The following is a 24,114-nucleotide window of genomic DNA, read 5'->3' as shown; positions in this document are numbered from 1 at the left end:
GGGGGGGGGATGATGACAAACCCTGCTGCATGCTTCTCTGGGCTCTTTTTCCCTTTCACAAGGCTGCATGCGTGTACAAGGCTTTACCCCCAAGTCCACAAAAAAACACAAGTTTGCTTCAGAGACGCTGTTTTAAACCGTGACAGTTTATCCGCTGCAGTGTCTGTGTGCTGTGCTGGTTTTTTGTGTGTGTGTGTGTGTGTGCATATGCTTTAAAGCAGTGGCAACATCCATGTTCATGTCTGTGATGTAGAGAGCTGCTCCAACTTTCAATTATTATTATCATTTTTTTTTTGGCACTGCTTGGCCGCAGAGGTGTGAAAGCCACGTGTGGGCTACAGTAAACAGTGCTTATCAAGTGTGTTCCTTTTGCCTTGCGCACTGATGACAGTGGTTAGGTCACCAGCATCCCTTCAGCTCTGGGTCGTGCACTAACTGAGATTTAACTCTAACCCACATTCCTCACACGCTGCTCGTTCATTTGGTAGCTTCATGCTAGCCAGTTGTGTGCGATATTTATTGTGGTTGGAAAATGGACATGTCACCCACTCTGGCAGTGACCCAGCTGTGGTCATTTTTTCTTCTTAAAAGGGTCACAATCTCATCACAGAAAGTGTTCAGATTTACAGAATTCATGTCTCCATATTATGCCCATTCGTTTCTTTTTGGCTGCCAATTTTTCTGTTTTTCAATCCTGAAACACCTGATTAGTTGGTAGAATCCTAGTCACATTGTTTGGCAGGCATGGCTGCAGATGACATTTACTTAAAACCGCTAACTGTGGTGTCCATCATCAGCACCAAGGAGCAGGCTTCGTCAAAAAAAATCCATCGTCTATTTCTGTCAAAACCAGCCCCTAAAGTGCTGAGGCTCTTGGTCCAGTGTGTCAGGGTCTGAGGTGATAAACTGGCCTGTTGTTGCATCTAAGAGCGAGGCATTGGTTCTGCACAGCCAATGGATTCACAGATTTTATTTTTTATAACTCCTGCAGCTTGCTCTGTGCATCAGATGTTTTGATGTCAAGGACAACTTAAAGAGATGCTGCTTTGCCCTCTGCTTCACTTTCACATCACAATGTGGAAAAGTTTTGTGGTTATAAAATAGATTGAGTGTGAAATGAAGGTTGAAGGCATAAAATCCAAGGCAGGGTTTTCTCCATTTCTCTTATTAAGCGTTTCTTAATGACATATTGTTACATAGAATGAATCTAAATAGAGTTTTACTAAAAATGACAGACCTTTCTGGTTTGGGATGAAATAACATTGACTGGTTGTGGCAAAAATCTCTTTGGTGTCGTAACATATTGGTGTTGGTTTAACTGTCCCAAAATGTTGTGAGTAAATGTCACACTACTGAGTTGCCATAGTGCAGCTCTTGCTCATTTTGCATGCGTGTTATAAAGCCCTCGAACATCTAACGGTTGTATATTTTGTAGGAGGTAGAATAGTTGCAGTTTAGCCTATTTCACAGGCACTTAAGTTGTAACCATTTCTAAAATAATAAAGGACAGAATGCCTGGCGCATATGGTCTGAGTGTTGTGGTATCCGTGTTATGTGCGATAATCTCACATTTTTTTTCCCCTATGTATGCACAATATTTTTGATACAGATTAATACCTGGAAGCTTCCATGTGAAGGCGTGCAGCAGGGAGAGAAAAAAGAGAGAGACAGAGACAGAGAGAAAAAGAAGGGTAGAAACAGAGGGGAGTTGAAGCATCATCTGTGACTGCCAGCCATAGCCTGAGGGGGAACACAGCCACTGATGTGTGTCCCCAATAACCCAGTAGTTGGTTAAACATGTATGAGAAAGGAAAAGGTGCAATTGATTATGGCAGGTGAGTGAAGACATGTGAGCAGTAATCCAGTTTGAAAAAACATTTTCATGTCAGTTGAAATTGATTAAAACTGTCTTGATGTAATTTTATGTTTTTATGTTGTTGGCGATAAAGAAAAGAGACCAAAGGGACTCTATAGAACTACCATCTGTAATGATGACACACTTACAGATAAACATATCGAAAATCAGACTGATTATATTTTTTGTGTCTAAACGAAGCCTCTTCCTGATATACGAGCATTATTCACGCTATTCCGTAGGTCTGATTTTCTTATCAGATCGCTGGCTGTGATTAAATGATGCAAATCCATTGTTATGCTGCTGATACAGGAAGCAATTTACAGACAGTTTATGACCTCATCTAGAGGCCTCAAAGTGACAGACAAAGTCAGGAATCCAGGTCAGACTTTTTCCCGGCATCAAGATGCTTCAGTGCAATTAAAACGCAACAATGTGGAAGCCCATCCTATGGGGCCTCCAGACCCCCTAAATGTTATCCTATCACAGCCTGTATTTGTTGTGGCACATAAAGAGTCCTAAGTCCCTTTGTTTCACTCTGGGTGCTTACACTGTCACAGATTGTTCCATTGTGTTTTCTGTTTTAATTGCTTTGTTCTTCCCTAAAATTGAAAGATTATCTTGGGCTTTTGTGTTCCTACAAATGTTATCCCCAATTGGAAAGGGGTCTATTTTTGGATCCCTCACTGTGAAAGTTGACACAATTTTTTCCTGCTGCGCGTGCACGTCGCCGGAGCATAAAAGATGCGTTTTTTCAATTTTTTTTATTTGCAGCTGAGCAGCCTGGCATTACAGTCTCTTTTACATCTGCATTATATTATGAACTTATAATAGATATGGTTTTAATGATGCTCTTTAAGCTCTATCCTTCCGTCACACTGACAGTTACGTTTTCTAATAATAGTCCATTGACGTCTTTGTCTTAAGGCACTGGAAGCCTGAGCTATAAGCACCTAATCAATGACGAAAGGAAACCCTTTGGCCCTGTCTTTCCTGCTTTGTGGGAAGCAGTGCCGGGCAACATTAAGTGGGTACTTCCACACAGGGGCCAACAGAGAAAGGTCTAATGTGCTTTCCTGTAAACTCTCGCTTCCTCACTTGGGAGTCGCTCATGAATCTCCCCTCTAATGGGTCAGTCCGGTGGCCAAGCCCTTGCAGGAAGGTCAGAGCTGTGTCTGTGCCATCCGTCCACATTTTTACAGAAGGTTTGTTTGCCAAGTGGAGCTTTGGTCATCTTTCAAACAGAATCTGGTGCCAGACCTCCATGTGTCACATGACTGAGCACCCTCCCCTCCCTTCCAACACCTGGCACTGCCTGGTCCACTCACCAAGCATAAAGAATATTTTTCCCCTGATGGCTTTTCCCACGGGGACTTCACAGGCCATTTACTGTAGGCAGGGTTCAGATTATAAAGCAATGCAGGTGTTGAGCACGAACATTTTTTTTCCACTCCACTTATACAAAAAGATATATGACTGAGAGATCATTTGCTCAATATTTTTGTTTGAGTTTTTACAGCTATTTTTTTATCAGCCCTGTGAGGCTCTATTGCAGTACAGTTCACAATATTTTGCCATAAATCACATTTTTGCAACAACTAAAAAAATGAGCAGAAGCAGTGTTACTTTTACAGTTGAATTTATGGAGACATGAATGTACGTATTTAATAGCAATCAAGCCAGTATTTTTTTTTTTTTTTAAGAGATATTTCTGATTAGTGGTGCTAGAGCAATAAGATCCTCAGAGTCAGAAGGGTTCAACCTTTAGAGACAATGAATGTCTGTAATGAATTTTTCAGTAATCCCTTCAGGAATTGTTGGGGATTTTTAGTCTACAACCAACCAACAGACTGTCAATGTCATTCCTAGAGCCTTGGCACTAGCTTGGTTAAAAAGTACTGCTCAAAGTGAATTAGGTGCTTATGATCGAATCATTTAAACCCTAACACTGCATCACCGCTGTCAAGTTTGATTGATTTATTGTACAGGAAGCAGAGCAAGGGACACACAGTCTGGCATCATCTGGTGTATCTAATCAGTGATGTGTGGTCAGCCTGTCATTCATTGTTCTCTCATAGAGAAAAAAAAGCCCCCAAAAAACAAGGACGGCAGAGTGACGGACTGCACGCTTTGTGTAATCCAAAGCCGTTTCCATCTGCATCTGAGCCGTGTCATCATCTGTGCATCGAAGAGAGATGTGAGGCTCACTGTGCTGCCATCATGACTTGCCTAGCAGGCGGCTAACGTACATCTGAAACATAAAAGAGCTCCCTGTTTGAGATACTGAATGCATAAACTGCAGGCTTTATTTAGAAAGAGAGAAATAAAGTCAAGGGAAACGCGTGAATCTGTGTGAAAGGGAGACAAAAATTAAACCCCAATGTGCTGGCAAAGCAATGAAGATAAAAGATAGATATTAAAGTAATTAATCCCAGTTTTAAATCATGTCATTCAGCACTTCTATTGTGAGCTGTTTGTCACGTAAATCCCAAGCTACCCCCAGTTAGCACTAAAAAAGGGGTGACACATTTTATCTAGTCGTCAGGGGTAGCAAAATGAGCTTGACGTTGCCTCTGATTAAAGCTTTGAAATCAGTGTACTGTATGTGCGTGTGCTGAGTACCTCCTGTTAGCTTTGCTAAATAGAGGATAAGTGGTTGCTGAGGTTTGTGTGTCTACTACACAGGAATCCCTCCTCCCCAATCTCTCACTCCAGCTACCCAGGGGAGTGGTAGACTGCAGGGCTAGTGTTGGCAGATTGACTCTGATACATGTGCTGCATATTTCATGCCCTCTAGTCTGTCTGTGAGACGCAGAGAGAAGGGAGACATGCAGATAGATAGACTGGAAGAGACAGAAAGACAGTCGCAGACAGAGTGAGAATGAGATCAGATCGACCTTTACAGGGCGGTTGCATCCTGTGTGTGTTTCTCTGCGTGTCTCTTTATAGTGATGCATTGTTTGGGACTGCCTCTCTCCCTTACTTACTCCTCTGTGACCCACTGTGGCATCAGTGAAGTCTGCTGCGCTCAGCAGTCAGCACGTTTGTACACAGCAGCTTTGAGACAGTACAGCTGACAACCCGCAGCAGGTCGCTTTAGTCCCAGCAAGCATTAAAGGCAGAAGATATGCTCAGTATACCTCAGTGGTCCTCCAGGGAGTTCCCATTTAGCGGCAGGGCAGGCACTCCATTTATTTGTGTTTTGATGGGTAAAGTTGATCCACACTCAATGATGTGTGATTATGAGGTTTGTTTTGCCAAGTGCTCCTGTTGGTCTGACGTTGATTCATCGGTTTTATTTTTATACAGGCTAACTGACTTTTTCACTGCGCTGTGCTTTGACTATACACTAGGCCCGTAACTAACGATTATTTTCATCATTGATTATTATTTGTCATTGATAGGTTTTACAGTGAAATTTGACAAAAATTCTATTCCTGCAGAGATCTAGGTCTTGTCTTCATCACTTGCTATATCTACGTTAAAATCCAAAGATGCTTAATTTTATTGACGCAAAATCAGAGAAAAAATGCAAATCATCATTTTTTAAATGCTGTAAGTGTTGGTAATTTTTTAAATGAACAAAATCCACAAATAAATTCTGCAGTACAGTGTACAAGCCAAAGGGCATTCATCAATATAAGTTTATTGCAAGCTGAATTATCTGTAAAATCACCAACTCAACAGTATCAGCCAAAATTTCTAATGTTTTACTCTAAGTACTCTGTGTGCAGTGTATTTCATCATATTTCCAAACGGGTAATGTGTTTATTTCTGTGTCCAGATGAGGATGATGAAGGTGAGCGCAACACCGTTCCCCTCACGCCCCTCGACAGCTTCTTCTCTGATGATGACTCCCTCAAACAACAAAAGAAGAAGAAGCCCAAAAAGATGAAAGAGGGGAAAATGCCCAAAGTTAAGAGGAGGAAAAAAGAGGTAAGGTGTAAATTCACGCTCAGCACCGTCTGTCATGACCTCGGACACAACAGCTTGGCAGGCATTTTGGCCCAAGCTGTACTCGGCGTTCGCTGTTTCTCAAACCGTCGCTCTTTTGATGTCTCTGCAATTGGATCAAAGGTGTGCTTTGGCTGCTGGACTGCCTCTGTAATCTAAATGAGAAGCAGTGGACTGTCTCAGGCTTAGGGGAGATTGGCAGCGGTGTCACCGTTGATGCCAGTGTAAGCTGTGGGCACCAAGTGCCAGTTTAGAGTGTAGATTTGTGCCTGTGGTGCTGGTGCTGATGGCAGGGACTGTAGGTCAGAAGCACAGCATTTGTGCCAAGCTAGCAGTGGGAGTCGGAGCTATGACAGAGTGGTTTTGACAGCTAAGCTTCTCTAGCCTTTAGTCTCCAACATTTAGACAACAGGTCTGAGGTGCGATTTGTTCTCAACATTAATGTGTTATGGTGATTTTAATCCAGCTTTTAAAGTGAACCTACACTGGTTTTGCTAAACAGTTCAGCTTTGGCCACAAGTTACAAAAGTGGAACAGAAATGTCATAAAGTTGATTCTGAACTGAAGATTTAATTCTTATTAAATCATATATGAAGCATCAGTAAACTATTTATGATCCAGTAATTAAGTCATTAATTCCTGCTTTTAAGCCGTTAATAAATAGTGACTTACTGAGTCTTCTCTATTAATACTTTCCATTTAGCATGATAATTACAATGATAACTACAGACTATTATAAAGCAGCTGTAAATGTTTATGAATGAGTTTTGAACTGGTCTTCCTGCTGATTTGAAAAGCTAAAAAGATGAAGTAACCATGTGGCTGGAACAGGACTTTCCATAAACTAGCACCACAAAACATCTTCTCATTATTGGCTTAACAATGGTCTATAACACATAAATAAGTGACTGATGACTTGTAATTGTCCATTTATAAAGAGTGAGTTATCAGAACGTTTTGATTCAACTTTACTGTCATGCACAAGTACCAAGACAATGAAATGCAGTTGAGCATCTAACCAGAAGTGCAAACGTAGCAGTAAAGTGCATTATATGCAGTATGTTACAGTAGGGACAGAATGAACACAGCTGGTGCAGAGCTCAGTCAGGTGACAGCTGAAGGGAAGAAGCTGTTCTTGAGCCTGCTGGAACGGAGACTTCTGGCAACCCTAAAGTTGTTCTTATTAATTTCTTTAAAATGGTCTATGACACATTGATAAATAACTACAATTTTAATTACCCTTAATAAAGAGTGACTTATCAGAAGGTGGTACCATTGTTTGCTGCCGTAAGGTAAAGTGACTAGTCTTTCCACACAAAACAAGGATGTGGCAGCAAAAAATAAATTATTACTTTCAGAATCTGTTTCAACACTGGAAAAACAAAACACTAGCAAGAGTTAAATCTTTATACAGCTACACAGGATGTTTGGATGATAATTCATTTGACAGTTTAGAACCTTTTATATTACAGTGCTCATGCATTCGATCCACCATTACTACATGATATTGATTAGTGCAGCGTTAATGGGTCAGCATCTCATGAGGTCATCTCTTACGCTGCAGCAAAAGCTTCATCTACCTTCACTGTTCTTAAAAAATTGCCAAACCTCGAAGCTATGAGCAATATTTTTTTTTATTCTGTAATTACAGGAATTCACTGTATTCCCAGTGCTTTCTGTGCCTGTGTTGGCCATGGCTTTAGCAGTGTCAGTGGCACAGCCAGGATGTTCCCCTCTGCTGGCTGGAGATGCCAGCAGTGCTGTGAGGAGCTTGGCTGGCCAGACTGCCACCCGGCCCTTTGGCTGCTTGTGGTAAACACTGAGCTCAGGGTCTCAGTGAGCTAATGAGGAGGAGGGGGGGACTCCCTCTGACACTCTCCCTCACACACTGACTCTGTGTTCTCCTTTTTCCTCCATCTCCTCTTGTCTCTCACATGCATCACCTCGCTTTGCCTTGATCGTGATACTGCTGCATTTTCCTTCTTTCTTTCTTTCTTTCTTTCTTTCTTTCTTTCTTTCTTTCTTTCTTTCTTTCTTTCTTTCTTTCTTTCTTTCCTATTCTTTCCTCCCTATTTTTTCCTTCTCCCTTGCTCTCCCACTGAGGAACCGCTGGTGCTGTAATTCACTTCCAATCACTCCCCAAAGGTTGGTGTCAGACAGGGGCCAGAAGTCAATTGGGGTCAGACACTGTCAGCGGCACATCCCAGTCTGAGGTCGCAGCGACCGGCGGGAGGAACGGTAGCCAGGGAGGGATGTATTGTATTTCCTTCTCTTAATTTCCAGTTAAAGAAAGAAAGAATGTTGATCCTGTGTCCTTTTTAACAAAATATCTGTTAAATCAAGGAAATCTGAAAATAATAGAAAGCAGTCAATTTTATTGGGAAACTAAAAGGTTGCAGTTTGACCACAATTAAACCTCCGCGAAGCTGCGAGACAGATGCTTGTCGCTTTAACATTTTGCTGAAATATCGTTGGTGTGAGATGAGCCTCTGTCTTGTTTTTATAACTTCAATATCCTCTCTGGGATTGTGAGTCAACAAAGAGGTGTTGCTGATTTTTGTAGAAAAAAGGAAAAGAAGAGGCCATGTTTTGGAACCATAAAGAGGTTTTTTTTTTTTTTCTACAGCAGTATTCTTGTTGAACTAGATTTTATTGAATATCCACTTCTTTGCTCATTTGATATTTTCTGTGGCGTCCACTGCAATCTCCCTAAGGCAGAACCATTATGAGGAAGCATCTAATTTGATTACGTTATCAGCGATTATCTGATTTTCTTCCCTCTCAAAGTAGAGACACCCTCTTTGTTAGTGTGCTGTTTTGTCCTCTTTGCTTCTGATGATGTGTGTTTAACATTGAACTCTGGGCTGCCACGAGGTTGTTGCACAGCTCCACCTCATCTTTGCAGTTGCTGTCAATAGTGGTTCTGCTTCTTTGCTTTTTTTTTTTTCCCTTCTCCATCTCCATCTCCAACCCCATCCCCCATCCACAATCTTCAATTTACTCTCTCTTTTTCTCTCTCTCTCTCCTTCTTCTTATGCATAAATGAGATTTGTCTAGACGGGTGCTGGAGCACCGGCTCTGCAACCACAGGCCTCTGCATAACAAGCTCGTTATGCAAACGTGTCTGATTGGATGGCGCCGTTCCATTGGCTGCCACTGAGATGTAGCGCGTGTGTGTGTTGTGAGGTGAGGTGGGGGGGGGGGAGAGAGTGAGTAGCAGGATAGAAAGAAAGAGTGAGAGAGGAAAGAAAAGAAAGGGGGAGAAGTTAAGAGATAGAGTGAGAGAGAGAAAATAATGGGGTGGAGGGGTGAGGGAGGGGAGCTCTGAGATGTGAAGGAGAGAAAGTGAGAGGAGGAGGAAAGGAAGAGGAAGGGTGTAGGAGGAGGAGGAGGAGGAGGGGGGGAGGACTGTGAGAAAGAGACAGAAAACTCGGAGGAGAGAGAGAGAGAGAGAGCTAGAGCCAGACACTGCTCAAATTTGGTCGCCATGGCAACACAGCCAGGCTGCTGGTAGGGTTGGCGGGCGCTGCGGCAACGTGAGCCTTTCCACTGCGCTACAGAGCAAAACGCCTGCAAGTCTCTCTATGGAGCCACGCAGGCCTGCTGAGCAACAGGCAGCGAGCAGAGCACAAAGCTGCTGTGCACTAATTTTACTCCACTGCATGTGCACACACATGTTCACTCGCCGAAAGACATATGTCGTACGTCTTTTCGCGAAAAGAAACCCTAACAAAAGAGAGGTTTTAGAGAATCGTGCACACGCTCAGACACGCATTTAAACACACGGAATGCCACCAAATATGCATGTTTACATCAGAGGAGAGGAACACACCCGTTCGGAAACACATGCACAAATAATAATTTATATGCACACTTGCACACACCTGCTGCACACAAAAGCACAAGTAATTAGGTGAGAGGTGCATAACGAGAGAAACAGCAGACACGCTTCCCTCTCCCTCTCTCTTACACACACACACACACACACACACACACACACACACACACACACACACACACAAGCATGAACCACCACTGAATTTGTTCATATGCAACACTCCTGATCACACAAACAACACCTGTTAACTGTTAAATCCATATAGCCTTCCAGATGTCTCGTATTAAACAGGCAGGATGCAGCTCAGTCTACAGATCGGCTCTGAGCTGTGATTGGCTGCGCTGTCTGTTTCTTGGTTTTTAGTTTATTGTCAAAAGGTGAACGTGAATTTGACTTGACTCCTCATCCGCTCACTCCTAACCGGCTCGTAGTAACTTATATATTTCGTCGCAGGCAGACGAATTATCATTTTAGCAAAGCAGTGACACTTTGAAATGATGTAATTTAATTTATGCAAATGCCATCAAGTAGAAGCTTTTATCCGGAGTACTTTATAGTACACTGACAGCATATGTTTTTAGTGTGGGTGGCCTCTGTGGGAGCTCTAATCCTGAACCTTGGCAAAATTAATGCCATGCTTATTTGCCCTATCAAGTTTCATATTTTAATTATTCCCCCCCCCACCCCTTTTTATCACTAGATGTGAAATTGGGTCTCAGAAGATAGTTCTTAACTGGAGATAGATTTCCTTTGTCATGCTATTAGTGAAATTCAGACGTGGGATCTAGTTGTGACCCGGGAATCTGGCTTTGATGCTAGCTTTAGTCAGTCACAGTCGCGCCCTGAGGTAGAAAGCTGAAGCAAGATCCAAAGCCAGATTCTACTTGTTTACATTTTTAAAAATAGCTGTTTGGCAGCAGCTCTGTACTACAAAAAGGAATAAGGAATGCTATGTTAAAAAAAAAGTGGCTTGAGTGAAGTTTTCATTCAGTAAAGACATAGATGCCTTTGAAGTCACACATTTTTATCTGCTGTAGAATGAGAGAGGTTGGTTAACACCATGTTAACCTCCGCCCTGTTAACAAATAGAGGGTCTTGTTTTGTGCAGGGAGGGATCCAGGCAAGAGTCGACAGCGACCTGGAGGAGACCTCGGAGGTGGAGGAGGAACGGGAACGTCCAGAAATCGGCTCTGAGAGCGAGAGCAGCACCTACGGGCCCACCAAAAAGAAGAAGAAGAAACCCAAGGAGAAGAAAGAGAAAAAGCCCAGGAAGAAGAAGAGAGATGAGGATGATGATGAGGATGATGATGATGATGGTAACATGAAGGTAAGTCAGGGGTTTGCAACGCTGACACAGACTATATCTTGTTGTCTACTGGGTTGAATGAAAGGCTTACATGTGGGTACAATTCTCAGATTTTTTCTTAGTTTTAGTTCAGTTTACATTTATGATAAATAATCATCTATTTATTGATTGCCTATCAATAATTCAATTTTAAGATTATTTTTCATGAACCATAAGGACATTTTACAGAAAGGCAGCCAGCAAAACAGAAACACAATGATCACAAAGCTTAGGACAAGTTTAATCTTCAAGGTAGAGTAAACCATTCCTGACAAAGTTTGCACCCCATCCTTTAATGTTCCTTAACAAGCTTTGCTCCCTAAAATCATAGATGCACATTGCCATGGCAACAACACTACCAACTTGGCTAGCTAGTTGAAATAAAAACGTTCATTCCTTATACAGGCTCTTTCCCATTGCTGAAGCAAAAAAGCAAACAAACAAAAAAACATTATATTATGGTATAAAATACAATCAAGTGATCAAAATCTAAGAACAGAAAACAGCATCCAAAACAAAATGGAGTAAAAACTAGCCATAGTTTGTTGTTTAGAATGTTTTTTACTGGTTGGGCGCATGTTAGCCAGCATCACACACCATCCTGATCACGGCTGAGGAAGAGGTAGCACCCATGCAGTCATGCTACTGAGATTGATGTGCAAGTTTTGAGGTCCCAATCCAGTCAACGTGCCAGCAAAGGATGACATTCTTGGTGGTCCTGGTGGTCTGTCTATCCTTTACTAATGAAATGTGTAGGGATTCACAGGGCTGTCCTGTGCACAAGCAAGAAAGACGCCTTTTATTGGTTGGCTAGAATGGCTTTGTATGAAGTGAGCCACTTTGTTTGCTGGCAGATGATGAGGAGACACTCAGTGCATCTGACATAAAGTATTGGAGTGGAATGGCGTACTCCACCTTTAAGATTTGAACTCATTAGACTGCATGGTAGAATTAGTCAGTGAGAATGTTCCAGGTTAACTTTCTCAAATAGGACTTTCCCAAATTCTTATGAAAGTTTCACAATATGAATTCTAGGTTTTTGGTTTTTCAAAATAAATCAGGGACAGTTCGTAGCAAAGTAGACTTAAACCATGATGTCTCCCTACCTGGATTATCTCCCTAATTAGCTGAACAATCTCACAGTTCAACAGCGCGATAAACCTTTGCAAAGTCCCTAAGAATAAAGAGGTTGGGTAGGTGATAAAGGGCTTTATGTGAAATAATTTATTCATTAAACACCATTTATTATATGTGTCTTGATCTTTCTCATCTATTTGCCTCCAGGAGCCCAAATCATCCGGTCAGTTGATGCATGAATGGGGTCTTGAAGACGTTCAGTATGGCTTCACCGAAGACGACTATAAAACCATCACTAACTACAAGGCTTTCAGCCAGTTCCTCAGGCAAGCATCTAATTTTGTGTCTGGATTATCTTCCTATGTTCAAGTGCTTTGTTCTGTTTCAGTTTTTCTGGATTGTCGGAGTCCCTCGCCGAGAGTCTTCCAGCAAAACTCCACAGCGAGACAAGAGTGTGGTGTGACGAGCAAACACTGCTCTTTTTGTTTGAGCTAGAAAGCTCGGCTGTTGGTATAAAGAGTCTGTCTCACCTGGGGCTGTCTGGCTCGGCTAAGCCTCTGCTCTGACAAAGTGGAGCATGAGCTCCTGCAGTGCCCCCTGTGTGTAGTCAGCTGCTTACTGGATGCTTGTGACAGCCGGGAGGCTCTGGGACTCAGTGCTCTGACCCACTATCTTTCACAGGCCAGCATGCCAAACCTCAAGCTGTTGCCTGACAAATCACAAACATGACATACACACAGCAAAGCAGGGAGAACAAAACTTAAGGGGCAGTGGAGTGTCAGCAAATCAAGACCCAGTTCCCTCCAGTGCAGAAGGAAGTAGAAATTATATCAGCAAGAATGAAGTGTGACATAATAAAGCTGCCGTTGTTTCTGCTCTCCCCCCTGGTTTTTCTCAGGCCTCTCATTGCCAAGAAGAACCCGAAGATTCCCATGTCTAAGATGATGACAGTGTTGGGGGCCAAGTGGCGAGAGTTCAGTGCCAATAACCCGTTCAAAGGCGCATCTGCCACCGCTGTGGCCGCCGCTGTGGCTGCTGCCGTGGAAACGGTTACCGTGGCACAGCCAACGTCTGTCAGCAGCAGCCAGCTGAGCTCTCCGCTAGGGCCAATCAAAAAAGCCAAAACCAAAGAGGGAAAGGGTAAGGCCTGGTGAACTGTGGCAAAACACATATTTTTAGGAAATAATAGAAAGAATGCTGCTCGGTTAACACATCTGATGTGTGGATCTGTATGTCGCAGGACCAGGAGTTAGAAAGAAAAGCAAGACTGTGAAAGAAGTGAAAAAGAAACCCAAGCCGAAAAAGACCAAATCAAAGTCGGGCCAAAGTGGGAAGAAGAAGAAAGCATCCTCAGTATGTCTTCTTATTTTCCAGAACTGTTTTCCTTCAGCTCATTCACCCTTTCAGCTTCTCCACTGTGTATTTTCAATGACATCAAAGTGACCAGGCTGTTTGCTGTGCTTTCTGTGAAAGTTGGTTTATTTTAATTCTTTGTGTAGCTCTGTGCTCTTTAGTTTGTGTGTTTGCTTTTCCAGAGTGAGGAGGACTTCCTGGAGGAGTCAGACTTTGATGACATCAGCATCCACAGTGCCTCTGTGCTTTCTGATACCTCGGGGGCCGCCACCAAGAAAAAGGCCCGACGTGGGCGGAAAAAAAGGAAAAGTATGTTTACTGTCTTCTCTTGCCATACTCTGTGGTGTGGTTTTCCCTCCAAAATCCCATTGAAATCCCCCAGAACCCAACTGTTTGATTATGGGTAACGAGGAAATTAAAATTTATTTCTTTAAGCTTTATTTATTTTGGGAAAGCTTTCTGAAGACAGATGGTGTTTCGCAGCAGCTATTGCCCTCACAACCACGGATTCTTATTCACATTTAGAGGCCACTCGTGATAATGTGTAAATACTGCAAATCTTATACTGTTGGTAGCTGCATTAAAGTGACTCTCCGGATGTGTGGACTGCACATGTTTAATTATTCCTTCATCTTCTCCAGAGGAGGACGGCGATGGCTACGAGACAGACCACCAGGACTACTGCGAGGTTTGCCAGCAGGGTGGAGAGATCATCCTGTGTGACACCTGTCCCAGAGCCTACCACCTGGTCTGTCTGGACCCCGAGCTGGAGAAGGCCCCTGAGGGAAAATGGAGCTGTCCACACTGTGTGAGTAGATGTGTTTCAGTGTGTGGTGTGTTTATGGAGTTTTATGCACATTTTAGCCATATTTTGACTGCTTAAGGGCCAATTCATGAGGCTTTTTTGGTGATACCTTGGTTGTCTTGGAGTCTGATGCTATGGTCATTAAGTAGGCAGAACTTGCGACAGTTACCAGTTACTGCTGTTTGTCTGTTTGGAGATTAGGAGCAGGGGCAAAGGAAGAACAGGTTAACTTATGGTGTGGTCCACTTTTGTTAAAATTGCAAGCCAGCCTTGGTGGAAGATTTGGGATTGCGTGAAAATATGCCAGTTTTATTATTTAAACATTTGAGAAAGTTGCTGAGTCCCAATCTGATACTATTTTACAAGATAATACACACTTGAAGTACATTAGACTTCTTAAAATGAATCCAGTACATCCATTTTCTATACACCGCTTAATCCTCATTAGGGTCGCGGGGGGGCTGGAGTGTTTTTCCTGTGCGTTCGTGTGAAGGCAGGGGACACCCTGGACAGGTCACCAGTCTATCACAGGGCTACACTTAGAGACAGACAACCAAGCACACTCACATTCACACCTACGGACAATTTAGAATCACCAATTAACCTCAACATGTTTTTGGACTGTGGGAGGAAGCCGGAGAACCCGGAGAGAACCCACGCTGCACGGGGAGAACATGCAAACTCCATGTAGAAAGATCCTCACCGGGTGGCGACCTTCTTGCTGCGAGGCAACAGTGCTACCAACTGCGCCACTTTGCAGCCCTCCAATACATATGCTTGACAACTTAATAGACCTGCAATGCATCAAGAAGTGTGATTCTCCAATCCATCTGTTTCTTAATGTTACATAGATGATCACATAGATTGCAGGTATTACAAGGAACTGTTTACAGTTTAAAATATGTCAAAACTGCAGACATTTTACCTGTGTCCCACCACTAATTCCACTCTTCTTCCACACTCTACTCTGGTAGGTCACGTTAACGCACCTTGAAGATGGTTTGCCAACTGCAAATCACATCAAAAGAAGTTGTGCTCTCTCTTGATGTCAATGTGTGACAGCGGACATAGAAAAAGGATCGAGCTGAGATTCGTGCTCAATAAAGCTGATACCTAGTAGTTAAAATTCATTCTAGTCATTTTAAAGCCAAGAACAGGCAAAGCTATATAAGAATAAAAACAAAGAACAAAGGTTAAAGACGCTGTGGCCCTTTGGGAGGTTCTTCTCCCCACCCTGGGAATCACTGATCTAGTACCTGCTGACAGTTCTTGACTAAAATGGCTTTTGTGCTGTAGTGTGTGTCTCTTTATCAGTTTAGTACTTGTGCGTAGTGTGCATAAAATCAGTCAAGTTGCTGCATCAGAATGTGCCTTTTATGATTTTCTCTATAGTGCATGATTGCTAAATCAGTCAAGACAACAAAGCTCTGCTCATGCAGCCGTTTTAGTGTCAGTAACCCCTTATGTTACATGACTGTGTTTATAGAAAGACAACACTTTTAAAATAATCAGTATATATAATACAGTGTATCTTATGAAGCAACAAGGCTCAGCTTTACATGCTCATGCCAACAGGAGAAGGAAGGGATCCAGTGGGAGGCCAAAGACGAGGAGGAGGATGAGGAGGAGGCTGCAGGCGAGGAGGAGGATGACCACATGGAGTTTTGCAGAGTGTGTAAAGACGGAGGAGAGCTTCTGTGCTGTGACACCTGCCCATCATCCTACCACATCCACTGCCTCAACCCGCCACTTCCCGAGATACCGAACGGGGAGTGGTTGTGTCCTCGCTGCATGGTGAGCTGATCTCAGAAAACTAGTTCAATTGTATATGTGTGCATTAGTAAACTATATGTAGTTTAACTCACTCATCTTTACATTTTCCCTTGTAGTAGTTTATAACATTGAATTTAGTCTTTTGTTGCTGGGATTAAGAAAAACTAAATCCTGCTACTATACTGTATAGTGCTTTTACTTTTCACTAAATGCTCTCTGCCCAATATTTGAATTATTCCTGACACATCAACTCCTCTATTGTTGCTTTGCAAGTGTTCATTTTCCTTCTCTTTTTTATAATCAACACATTCAAAATTAGTTAAACACTTTGAGTGTCACCTTGAAAAAGAGTACCTTATTTTTTGTATCAAAATTCAGGCTAAGGATTAAATTGTGAAAAGAGAGATAATAGCTAGTGAGCAGTTTATTTCATAATACCAAGTATGTTTTCATGTTCTTTTGTGTTTCCCTTTTTATTTTGATGTGTAACATCAAGCTGCAGAGCGACTGCAAATTAAAATCTGACACATTTGCATCATTTGTAGTGTCTCTAATAAATCAATGAATCTAATTAAGTATTAGGAGGAGCGAAGTTACGAGGTGGTGAGAAGGCCTATTTAACCAGAGGATTAAAGCTGGGGTATGCAGAAATATGGAAAACACAAGAAGAGCACCAGAAGCTCTCCTTGCAGCAGCTCTTCCCTTTCTGTCCTGAGAACAGACAAACATAGTCATGTCCTTCATATACACAAACAAAACAAGTTTGATCGTAAGGCTTTTGTCTAAACTGTTCGCTAAAATAATGACTTTTCTTACATGAATCAGATTTTGCACCATCTGAAGGGATGTGCACATGCATTTGCATATGTAGAACTACCAATAGGAATAATGTTTGAAAAGACCTGTAAAGTCTGCCCTCACAGGCTAGATTTTCTAAACCCTGAAAACAGAACAAAGAGAAAGTAGTCTAATAGTACCTTATTCTGACATGTAATTATGGAATTTTTGACCATTGATGCAAAAAAAAAAAATTACTGCCTACCTCAGCTTTAGTCTTTTGACCTGGTGAAGTTTGTTCAGTTTTGGCTGTCCTATTTAACTGTTTAAGTTATAGATACTCTCCCTAATAATGTATTAATATTTCTACAAAGATACTGTTGCTTCGTCACCAGCCCAGAATAACTTTATGTATGACAGCACCCTCCTCTTTTATCAGTGCCCTCCCCTCAAAGGTAAAGTACAAAAGATTCTGCACTGGACGTGGGGAGAACCCCCGCTGCCGGCTGAACTGCCTGCAGGCCCCGACGGCAAGCCAAGCGATCCGCTGACCAAGCCCCCGCTGAAGGGCCACCCAGAGAGGGAGTTCTTTGTAAAGTGGGCTGGCCTTTCATACTGGCACTGCTCCTGGGTCAGCGAACTGCAGGTGAGACACTAGAAGTAGGTCCAATCTCAAATTAACATTTCTGCTCTCTTTGGCCACAGCAAGTATGCTTCCTCTTCATTAAAAGAGACTATTTTACTGGACCATCTTTTACGGTTTAATATAGAACGAGAATGTGTGCTCCTTTAGCCATTTTTGTTTTCAGTCTTCACAGGTATGTGCACATTTTCTCACCTGTCAAACCATCCAAATTGCAATCACAATTAGGAAGCAATTCAGGGCACTCCAACCTAACTGATATCTAATTTGGTGAGGAAAGAACAATTAGCTTTTTTTCAGTTTTGACCATGGAGGAGTCTTGTTTCTTAACAGACACGACAGCTTTCTTAATTTATTTTGTAGCCACCTTCGCTTCATTAAATCAATTCTGGAACTTTGTGTGCTTAATTAAATTAGTCTCAAAGGCGTAGATTGATAATGCATTGCATTTTTTTTTTCCTTTTTACAAGAAAAAAAAGACCCTTCACCCAAGGTGGCACTTGATTGAAACTAACCAGAAAGTGTTGCTGTGCTTCCTTGTGCAGCTGGAGCTATACCACACGGTCATGTATCGGAACTACCAGCGGAAGAATGACATGGACGAACCTCCGCCGTACGACTACGGCTCCGGAGAGGAAGAGCTCAACAGCGAGAAGAGGAAGAGCAAAGACCCCCAGTATGCCGTGATGGAGGAGCGCTTCTACCGCTACGGCATTAAACCAGAGTGGATGGTTATCCACCGGATACTCAACCACAGGTGGCCGCTCACAGTTACACAAACTCTCACACTGACATCTTTAAAATAGCAGACATTTTATAGGCCTGAAATTTTCAATGTGAAGCTGCTGCTTTGAGTCTAGGATGGTTTATTCTTGCTGTCATCTTGATTTTGCTTACTTTTGTATCTTGCTTTATGAATTGAGATTATTCTTCATAGTGCAGCACTAAAATGTAAGATACTTGGTGGTTAAAATCTGATTTTTGTTACATTTTCAAGTGACATGCAGCATTTTTTGATATTTTTCTAGACTTTTCAGTTCTGTTTTGCAGCCTGCCACTTGTCATATGTACAGCCAATATCTTTTTTTCTATGTATATACTAAAATTTCTGTGCATATCTGTGTCAAACTTAAATGACAATAAAAACAAAAAATATGTTTCATATGATTTTACATATCCCATTAACAAATGTAAAAAGGAAAAAAACAAATTCCTTTTTCAGTGTCTGATTACTGGTCAGTATGTTAAACCTCTGTTTCTGTCTATGCTTATTCTTCTCTGTAGTTTCGATAAAGATGGTGACGTGCACTACCTGATCAAGTGGAGAGATCTACCGTACGACCAGTGCACCTGGGAGGTGGATGATTTTGATGTCCCAGAATATGACAACCATAAAGCCTCTTACTGGGACCACAGGTTGGTTATCAGCATTTTTACCTCCTTCCCCCCACGTAAAGCTAATTCTAATGCTGTGAGGATGACAGTGAGAATGCATAAAATAAGTCCACTGCACACAAAAATAAACAAAGCCATATGTCTACATTTACTGCTGCTTCCTTTCTGCCCTGCTCTCAGTCTGTGATGCCCTTGTTTGAGACATTTGTCATCATATAAAATTGCTGCTGCAAATTCTTTTTTTTTGTTAGAGAGCAAATTTTAGGGGAGGATCAACGCCCCCTTGTGGTGAGGAAAGGAAAGAAACTCAAAGACGACCATGCAAAGAGGGAGGTCCCTCCTGATGCTCCCATCATAGACGTAAGTTAGGATATTCAGATGCACTTAAGTGACAGAAGTCCCATAATTTGCTTTAAATATATGCTTCTCAAACTGTACTGTTATGAGCTGCTTGCTGCAGGATCTTTCTATAGTAAATATCCTAAAAAAAAAAAACCCTGTGAAGCCACAATTATCCTAGTTTATTGATAAATGTGCTGTACTTTTGTTCTTCTGCTATACATATAATCTGATTTCACCAAAGTTACCGCTACAAGACACTACCATATTTTCACATTACCAGCCGACCATCAAATTTGAACACCAGCCATGGTACATCAATGCCACTGGGGGAACGCTGCACCCATACCAGCTGGAAGGCCTGAACTGGTTGAGGTTCTCCTGGGCTCAGGGCACAGATACGATCCTGGCAGACGAAATGGGCCTGGGAAAGACAGTGCAGACAATAGTGTTCCTCTACTCACTGTACAAGGAGGTAAGATCACATTTTAGTTCTCCGAGTGCAATGAAAAAAAAGCACATGCTAGTAATACCAGTTCTCATAATATAAATGGTAATGTGGACTTAAAGATTAAATCATCTTGAATGATCAGAAAAGCAAATGATAAAACCAACAGTGTTTCTTCTTTCTGTGATGTGCTGCAAGAGCTTAGTCCCGTCTTTCCCCTCTCTGTCAGGGTCATTCAAAGGGGCCTTTCTTGGTGAGTGCGCCCCTCTCTACTATCATCAACTGGGAGAGAGAATTCGAGATGTGGGCTCCAGATTTCTACGTGGTGACGTACACTGGAGACAAAGACAGCAGGGCGATCATCAGGGAGAATGAGTTCACCTTTGAGGACAGCGCGGTCAAATCAGGACGCAAAGTGTTCCGTATGAAGGTACCGTAGCTCTTCCAGCACTTATCCAGCTACTCCATACCTATCCAGGTTAAATGCTGTTTTTCAGATGCTTTTTTTTTCTTAGTTTTTTTGAACCCATAAATAACAGAAGAATAAGGTTCTGGTGGTTGACGTTGTACATGACACTGAACAATGAAGACTTCAAGGCGTTTTATAGCGAACAAGTCAAGTGCTTAATCATGTTTTGCATCATTCGATCCCACACTTGAATTGTTTGATGTTCTTCCTTCTGCCCTCTTGCAGAAAGACACTCCTATCAAATTCCATGTGCTGCTGACATCTTATGAGCTGATCACTATAGATCAAGCTATTCTGGGCTCCATCACCTGGGCCTGTCTGGTGGTAGACGAGGCCCACAGGCTGAAGAACAATCAATCAAAGGTAAAAAAAATAAAATAAAAAAAAGCCTCTTTATCACTGCCAGCAGTGAGATGCCATCTTTTCCAGAAGTAGTGTTATTATTATTTTATCAGAGAAACAAAAGAAAAACATAGATATGACTAAGAAATGTTTGCCCACAAGCTTAATACAAGAAATTAAAATTCAGATGTAAAATAACAAATGCTTTTAAGGTCATTTTGATGGAGAGAGGTTGGAGTTTTACAGTGCATGTGTCCTTGTATGCCATCTTCGCCTTAGCACGTCATTTCATCGTGTTGCACAATGTGCTGTCCAGTTTTTCAGAATCCTCAATGGGTATAAGATCTACTACAAGCTGCTGCTTACTGGAACTCCTCTTCAGAACAACCTGGAAGAGCTGTTCCACCTGCTTAACTTCCTCACCCCAGAGCGCTTCAAGTAAGTCCTGCTTTCTTCCTGTCATTCTTATTCCCCTGCCTTTTTTCTTTTTTTTTCTTTTTTTTTCATGATGTTTGACATTCCTTAGATAGATAGATAGACAGATGGATCTTGTGTTATTTGAATTAAATCGATGGCTGATCAAAAAGTGCCAGTCTCTGATGTAAATTCATTTCATTATTTATTTCTTCTGGGCAGTAACCTGGAAGGCTTCCTGGAGGAGTTTGCTGACATCTCTAAAGAGGACCAGATCAAGAAACTCCACGACCTGCTCGGTCCTCACATGCTCAGGAGGCTGAAAGTTGATGTCTTCAAGAACATGCCTGCTAAGACAGAACTGATTGTCAGAGTGGAGCTCAGTCCCATGCAGAAGTAAGATTTGGAATAATAGAAAAAGTATTTGGAGTAGAAAGTTGTGACTGCATGCCACTGCTGTCTATTTTATCTGATTAAAAGTAACATGAAAATCATTAAAATTGCAGTCACATAAAAATTTGGACCTGAAAACAGTTACAGGCTTCTCTAGCTCTTTCTAACTTCATATACAGCAGCCCTGGAGTCTAGATCATTTACCTTTGCGTGGTGACACTAACTTGTAACTGTATCGCAGTTTTAAATTAAAAATCGGAAGTAACTGATTGTTATTTTCACTCTCCTTTCCTCTTCTGACCTCTGACCTGCAGGAAATATTACAAGTTCATCTTGACGCGAAATTTTGAAGCTCTGAACTCCAAAGGTGGAGGGAACCAAGTGTCCCTGCTCAACATTATGATGGACCTGAAGAAGTGCTGCAACCACCCCTACCTGTTCCCTGTGGCTGCTGTGGTACGGACACACATCCGTCTGGTCCATTTGTTTCAGTACATGCCATGAAACCTGCTGTTCAGATCAACCTGCACTTACTAAATTATTGCCCTTGCACGCTCCTTGGGTTTAATCAATCAATCAAAATTACTGTTTCATTCATTCTTTATTTCGAACATATTAAAAGAAAAACTGTTGAACTATTATTTCTCCAGCTGATGCCCGGATTTGATTTTTGTCTTGAAGGAGGCTCCTGTTTTACCCAACGGTTCGTATGATGGCAACCTACTGGTGAAGTCCTCAGGAAAACTGACGCTGCTTCAGAAAATGCTGAAGAAACTCAAAGATGAAGGACACAGAGTTCTCATTTTCTCTCAGGTAAAGTCAAAAAGAAATATCGTGTCTTGGCTAAAAACCATGGTTTTCACTGATTGGGGAACATGTAGTCATAACTCACTGGATATACATAACAGCTATATTGCCATTTCTGGTGCACATTTCAAGCAGCTTTCTCTTCCCCTTCCACTAGCTGTGTTTTCAAAATCCCCTTAGCTACAGAAAACAACAATAGTCACCTCTGAGCTAGCAACCTAGACAGCAAAAATAGCAAGTTCCGCTAAGGACCACAAAGCATTTCCACCTTATGGTGAAGAAGTGTTTTTTATGATGTCACTCTGCATGCAAATGTGTCACCGGACAAGTTCCCCTTCACTATTTTGCAGGAGCACCAATGCTGCATCCTGGCATGCCTGAGATAACTGTGATTGGTTAAAATATACTCTTACAAACTGTTTTCCCCTTTAGCAGAATGATAATGAGGTGCAGCCAGACCATTGTGCAGCACTGACACAGATTGGCCTGGCTGTGCAAGACCAGTGACCACGAAATCCTTAAATCTATCTGTACTGTAGCTGTCTCAATGCCAATGTCAGTTATATGATCTTTTTAAAGATCATTTTAAGTGACAGTGCAGTTTTAACAAGTCCAGTCTGTGTGACTGTTGCAGAACAACTTATAGTACCATCTTGTTCACAGATGACAAAGATGCTGGATCTGCTTGAGGATTTTCTGGAGTTCGAGGGGTACAAATATGAACGCATTGATGGTGGTATTACTGGAGGCCTGAGGCAGGAAGCCATTGACCGCTTCAATGGTGAGTTTTTTTTTTCTTTTTTTCCCCAGAATCCATTTGTGAGTTTATGTGATCGCACGTTTTCCTCCACTTGGCTTCCACTCACTCACACACTCTTGCACACACAAAGCGACGCTCTGCTTTGTTTTGTGCCACAGCGCCAGGCGCGCAGCAGTTCTGCTTCTTGCTTTCAACACGAGCCGGAGGTCTCGGCATCAACTTGGCCAGCGCAGACACTGTCATCATCTACGACTCTGACTGGAATCCTCACAATGACATCCAAGTACTGGTTTCTCTCAGAATATGTGATGGATGCTTGTATGCTTTTGTCGCGTTTGTTCTTTAATTACATTAAGACTGATCTATTCTACTATTCCCCCAGGCCTTCAGCAGAGCTCACCGTATAGGTCAGAACAAGAAGGTGATGATCTATCGTTTCGTGACTCGGGGCTCAGTGGAGGAGCGAATCACACAAGTAGCGAAGAGGAAAATGATGCTGACCCACCTGGTGGTGCGACCTGGCCTGGGCTCCAAAACAGGCTCCATGTCCAAACAAGAACTGGACGACATCCTTAAGTTTGGCACTGAAGAACTATTTAAAGATGAAATGGAGGCAGCACGAGCTATGGGTATGTCTACGCACCATTTTTAACAGTTGTAGCTGCTCCGCACTCAATACAGAAAAGCTTCAGAAAAGTTTCAAACCTCTGCTTGATCTTTAAACTGTAGATGACATGATGGTAGATGGAATAATACCAAACAAATGACATTTAGAAAGGATTTTGTGTGGGGGAACAAACCAACTCCCCTTTGTAAGCTGCTAAAACAGTCCTGATGATCCATGTTTCCAAAAAAATAAGCAACACAGACTAAGACTTTATATGTAGGTCAAAACTGAAATAATTTTTGTCTGCTCAAATGGTGCTGCTTCTGTCAGTTATTAAATAAGAGCTTCATATCAACAGGTGACAACAAAGATGGTGAGGAAGGCAACGTGATTCACTACGATGATGACGCCATCTCAAAGCTGTTGGACCGCAGCCAGGATGCCACCGAAGACACAGAGATTCAGAACATGAACGAGTACCTGAGCTCGTTCAAGGTGGCTCAGTATGTGGTGAAAGAGGAGGACGGAGAGGTGAGAATATAACTGTGTTCTTCTGTCACAACAAAACTGGGATCACATACAAATGAAAAAGACATCGCTGGCAGACTGTCGATCTCATTCATGACCCGGTTTGGTTATTTGGCTCGATGTGCTAGATTCTGAAACTTGAAGAAACAAGATGACACACTTTAAAATAATGCTTGTTTTTAGGACACCCGG

General features: G+C 42.2%; 2 protein-coding genes across 2 annotated transcripts in view; one reads left to right on the top strand and one right to left on the bottom strand.

Annotated features, from left to right (window-relative positions):
- Positions 1-11,353, bottom strand: part of rnf207a (ring finger protein 207a) — a 40,088-nt gene extending 28,735 nt beyond the window's left edge. Inside the window, 1 exon segment of the mRNA XM_008306923.1 lies at positions 11,349-11,353. The gene's annotated coding sequence lies outside the window, so the exon portion shown is untranslated.
- Positions 5,674-24,114, top strand: part of chd5 (chromodomain helicase DNA binding protein 5) — a 32,954-nt gene continuing 14,513 nt past the window's right edge. Inside the window, exons 1-23 of the mRNA XM_008306924.1 lie at positions 5,674-5,791; positions 10,756-10,974; positions 12,280-12,395; positions 12,968-13,209; positions 13,310-13,422; positions 13,605-13,742; positions 14,066-14,230; positions 15,803-16,021; positions 17,217-17,423; positions 17,966-18,177; positions 18,705-18,836; positions 19,067-19,175; positions 19,438-19,629; positions 19,832-20,032; positions 20,297-20,434; positions 20,730-20,851; positions 21,050-21,223; positions 21,535-21,676; positions 21,902-22,033; positions 22,691-22,808; positions 22,946-23,070; positions 23,170-23,416; positions 23,753-23,925. Coding sequence (XP_008305146.1) covers positions 5,747-5,791; positions 10,756-10,974; positions 12,280-12,395; positions 12,968-13,209; positions 13,310-13,422; positions 13,605-13,742; positions 14,066-14,230; positions 15,803-16,021; positions 17,217-17,423; positions 17,966-18,177; positions 18,705-18,836; positions 19,067-19,175; positions 19,438-19,629; positions 19,832-20,032; positions 20,297-20,434; positions 20,730-20,851; positions 21,050-21,223; positions 21,535-21,676; positions 21,902-22,033; positions 22,691-22,808; positions 22,946-23,070; positions 23,170-23,416; positions 23,753-23,925 — 3,681 coding nt within the window. The 5' untranslated portion in view covers positions 5,674-5,746. The remainder of the gene's footprint in view (positions 5,792-10,755; positions 10,975-12,279; positions 12,396-12,967; positions 13,210-13,309; positions 13,423-13,604; positions 13,743-14,065; positions 14,231-15,802; positions 16,022-17,216; positions 17,424-17,965; positions 18,178-18,704; positions 18,837-19,066; positions 19,176-19,437; positions 19,630-19,831; positions 20,033-20,296; positions 20,435-20,729; positions 20,852-21,049; positions 21,224-21,534; positions 21,677-21,901; positions 22,034-22,690; positions 22,809-22,945; positions 23,071-23,169; positions 23,417-23,752; positions 23,926-24,114) is intronic.

The sequence above is a fragment of the Stegastes partitus genome, unplaced genomic scaffold (assembly GCF_000690725.1).
Source record: "Stegastes partitus isolate 25-593 unplaced genomic scaffold, Stegastes_partitus-1.0.2 Scaffold49, whole genome shotgun sequence".
Classification (NCBI taxonomy): Eukaryota; Metazoa; Chordata; class Actinopteri; family Pomacentridae; genus Stegastes; species Stegastes partitus.
The sequence above is the reverse complement of the archived record's forward strand: the minus strand, read 5'-3'. Positions and strand labels throughout refer to the sequence as shown.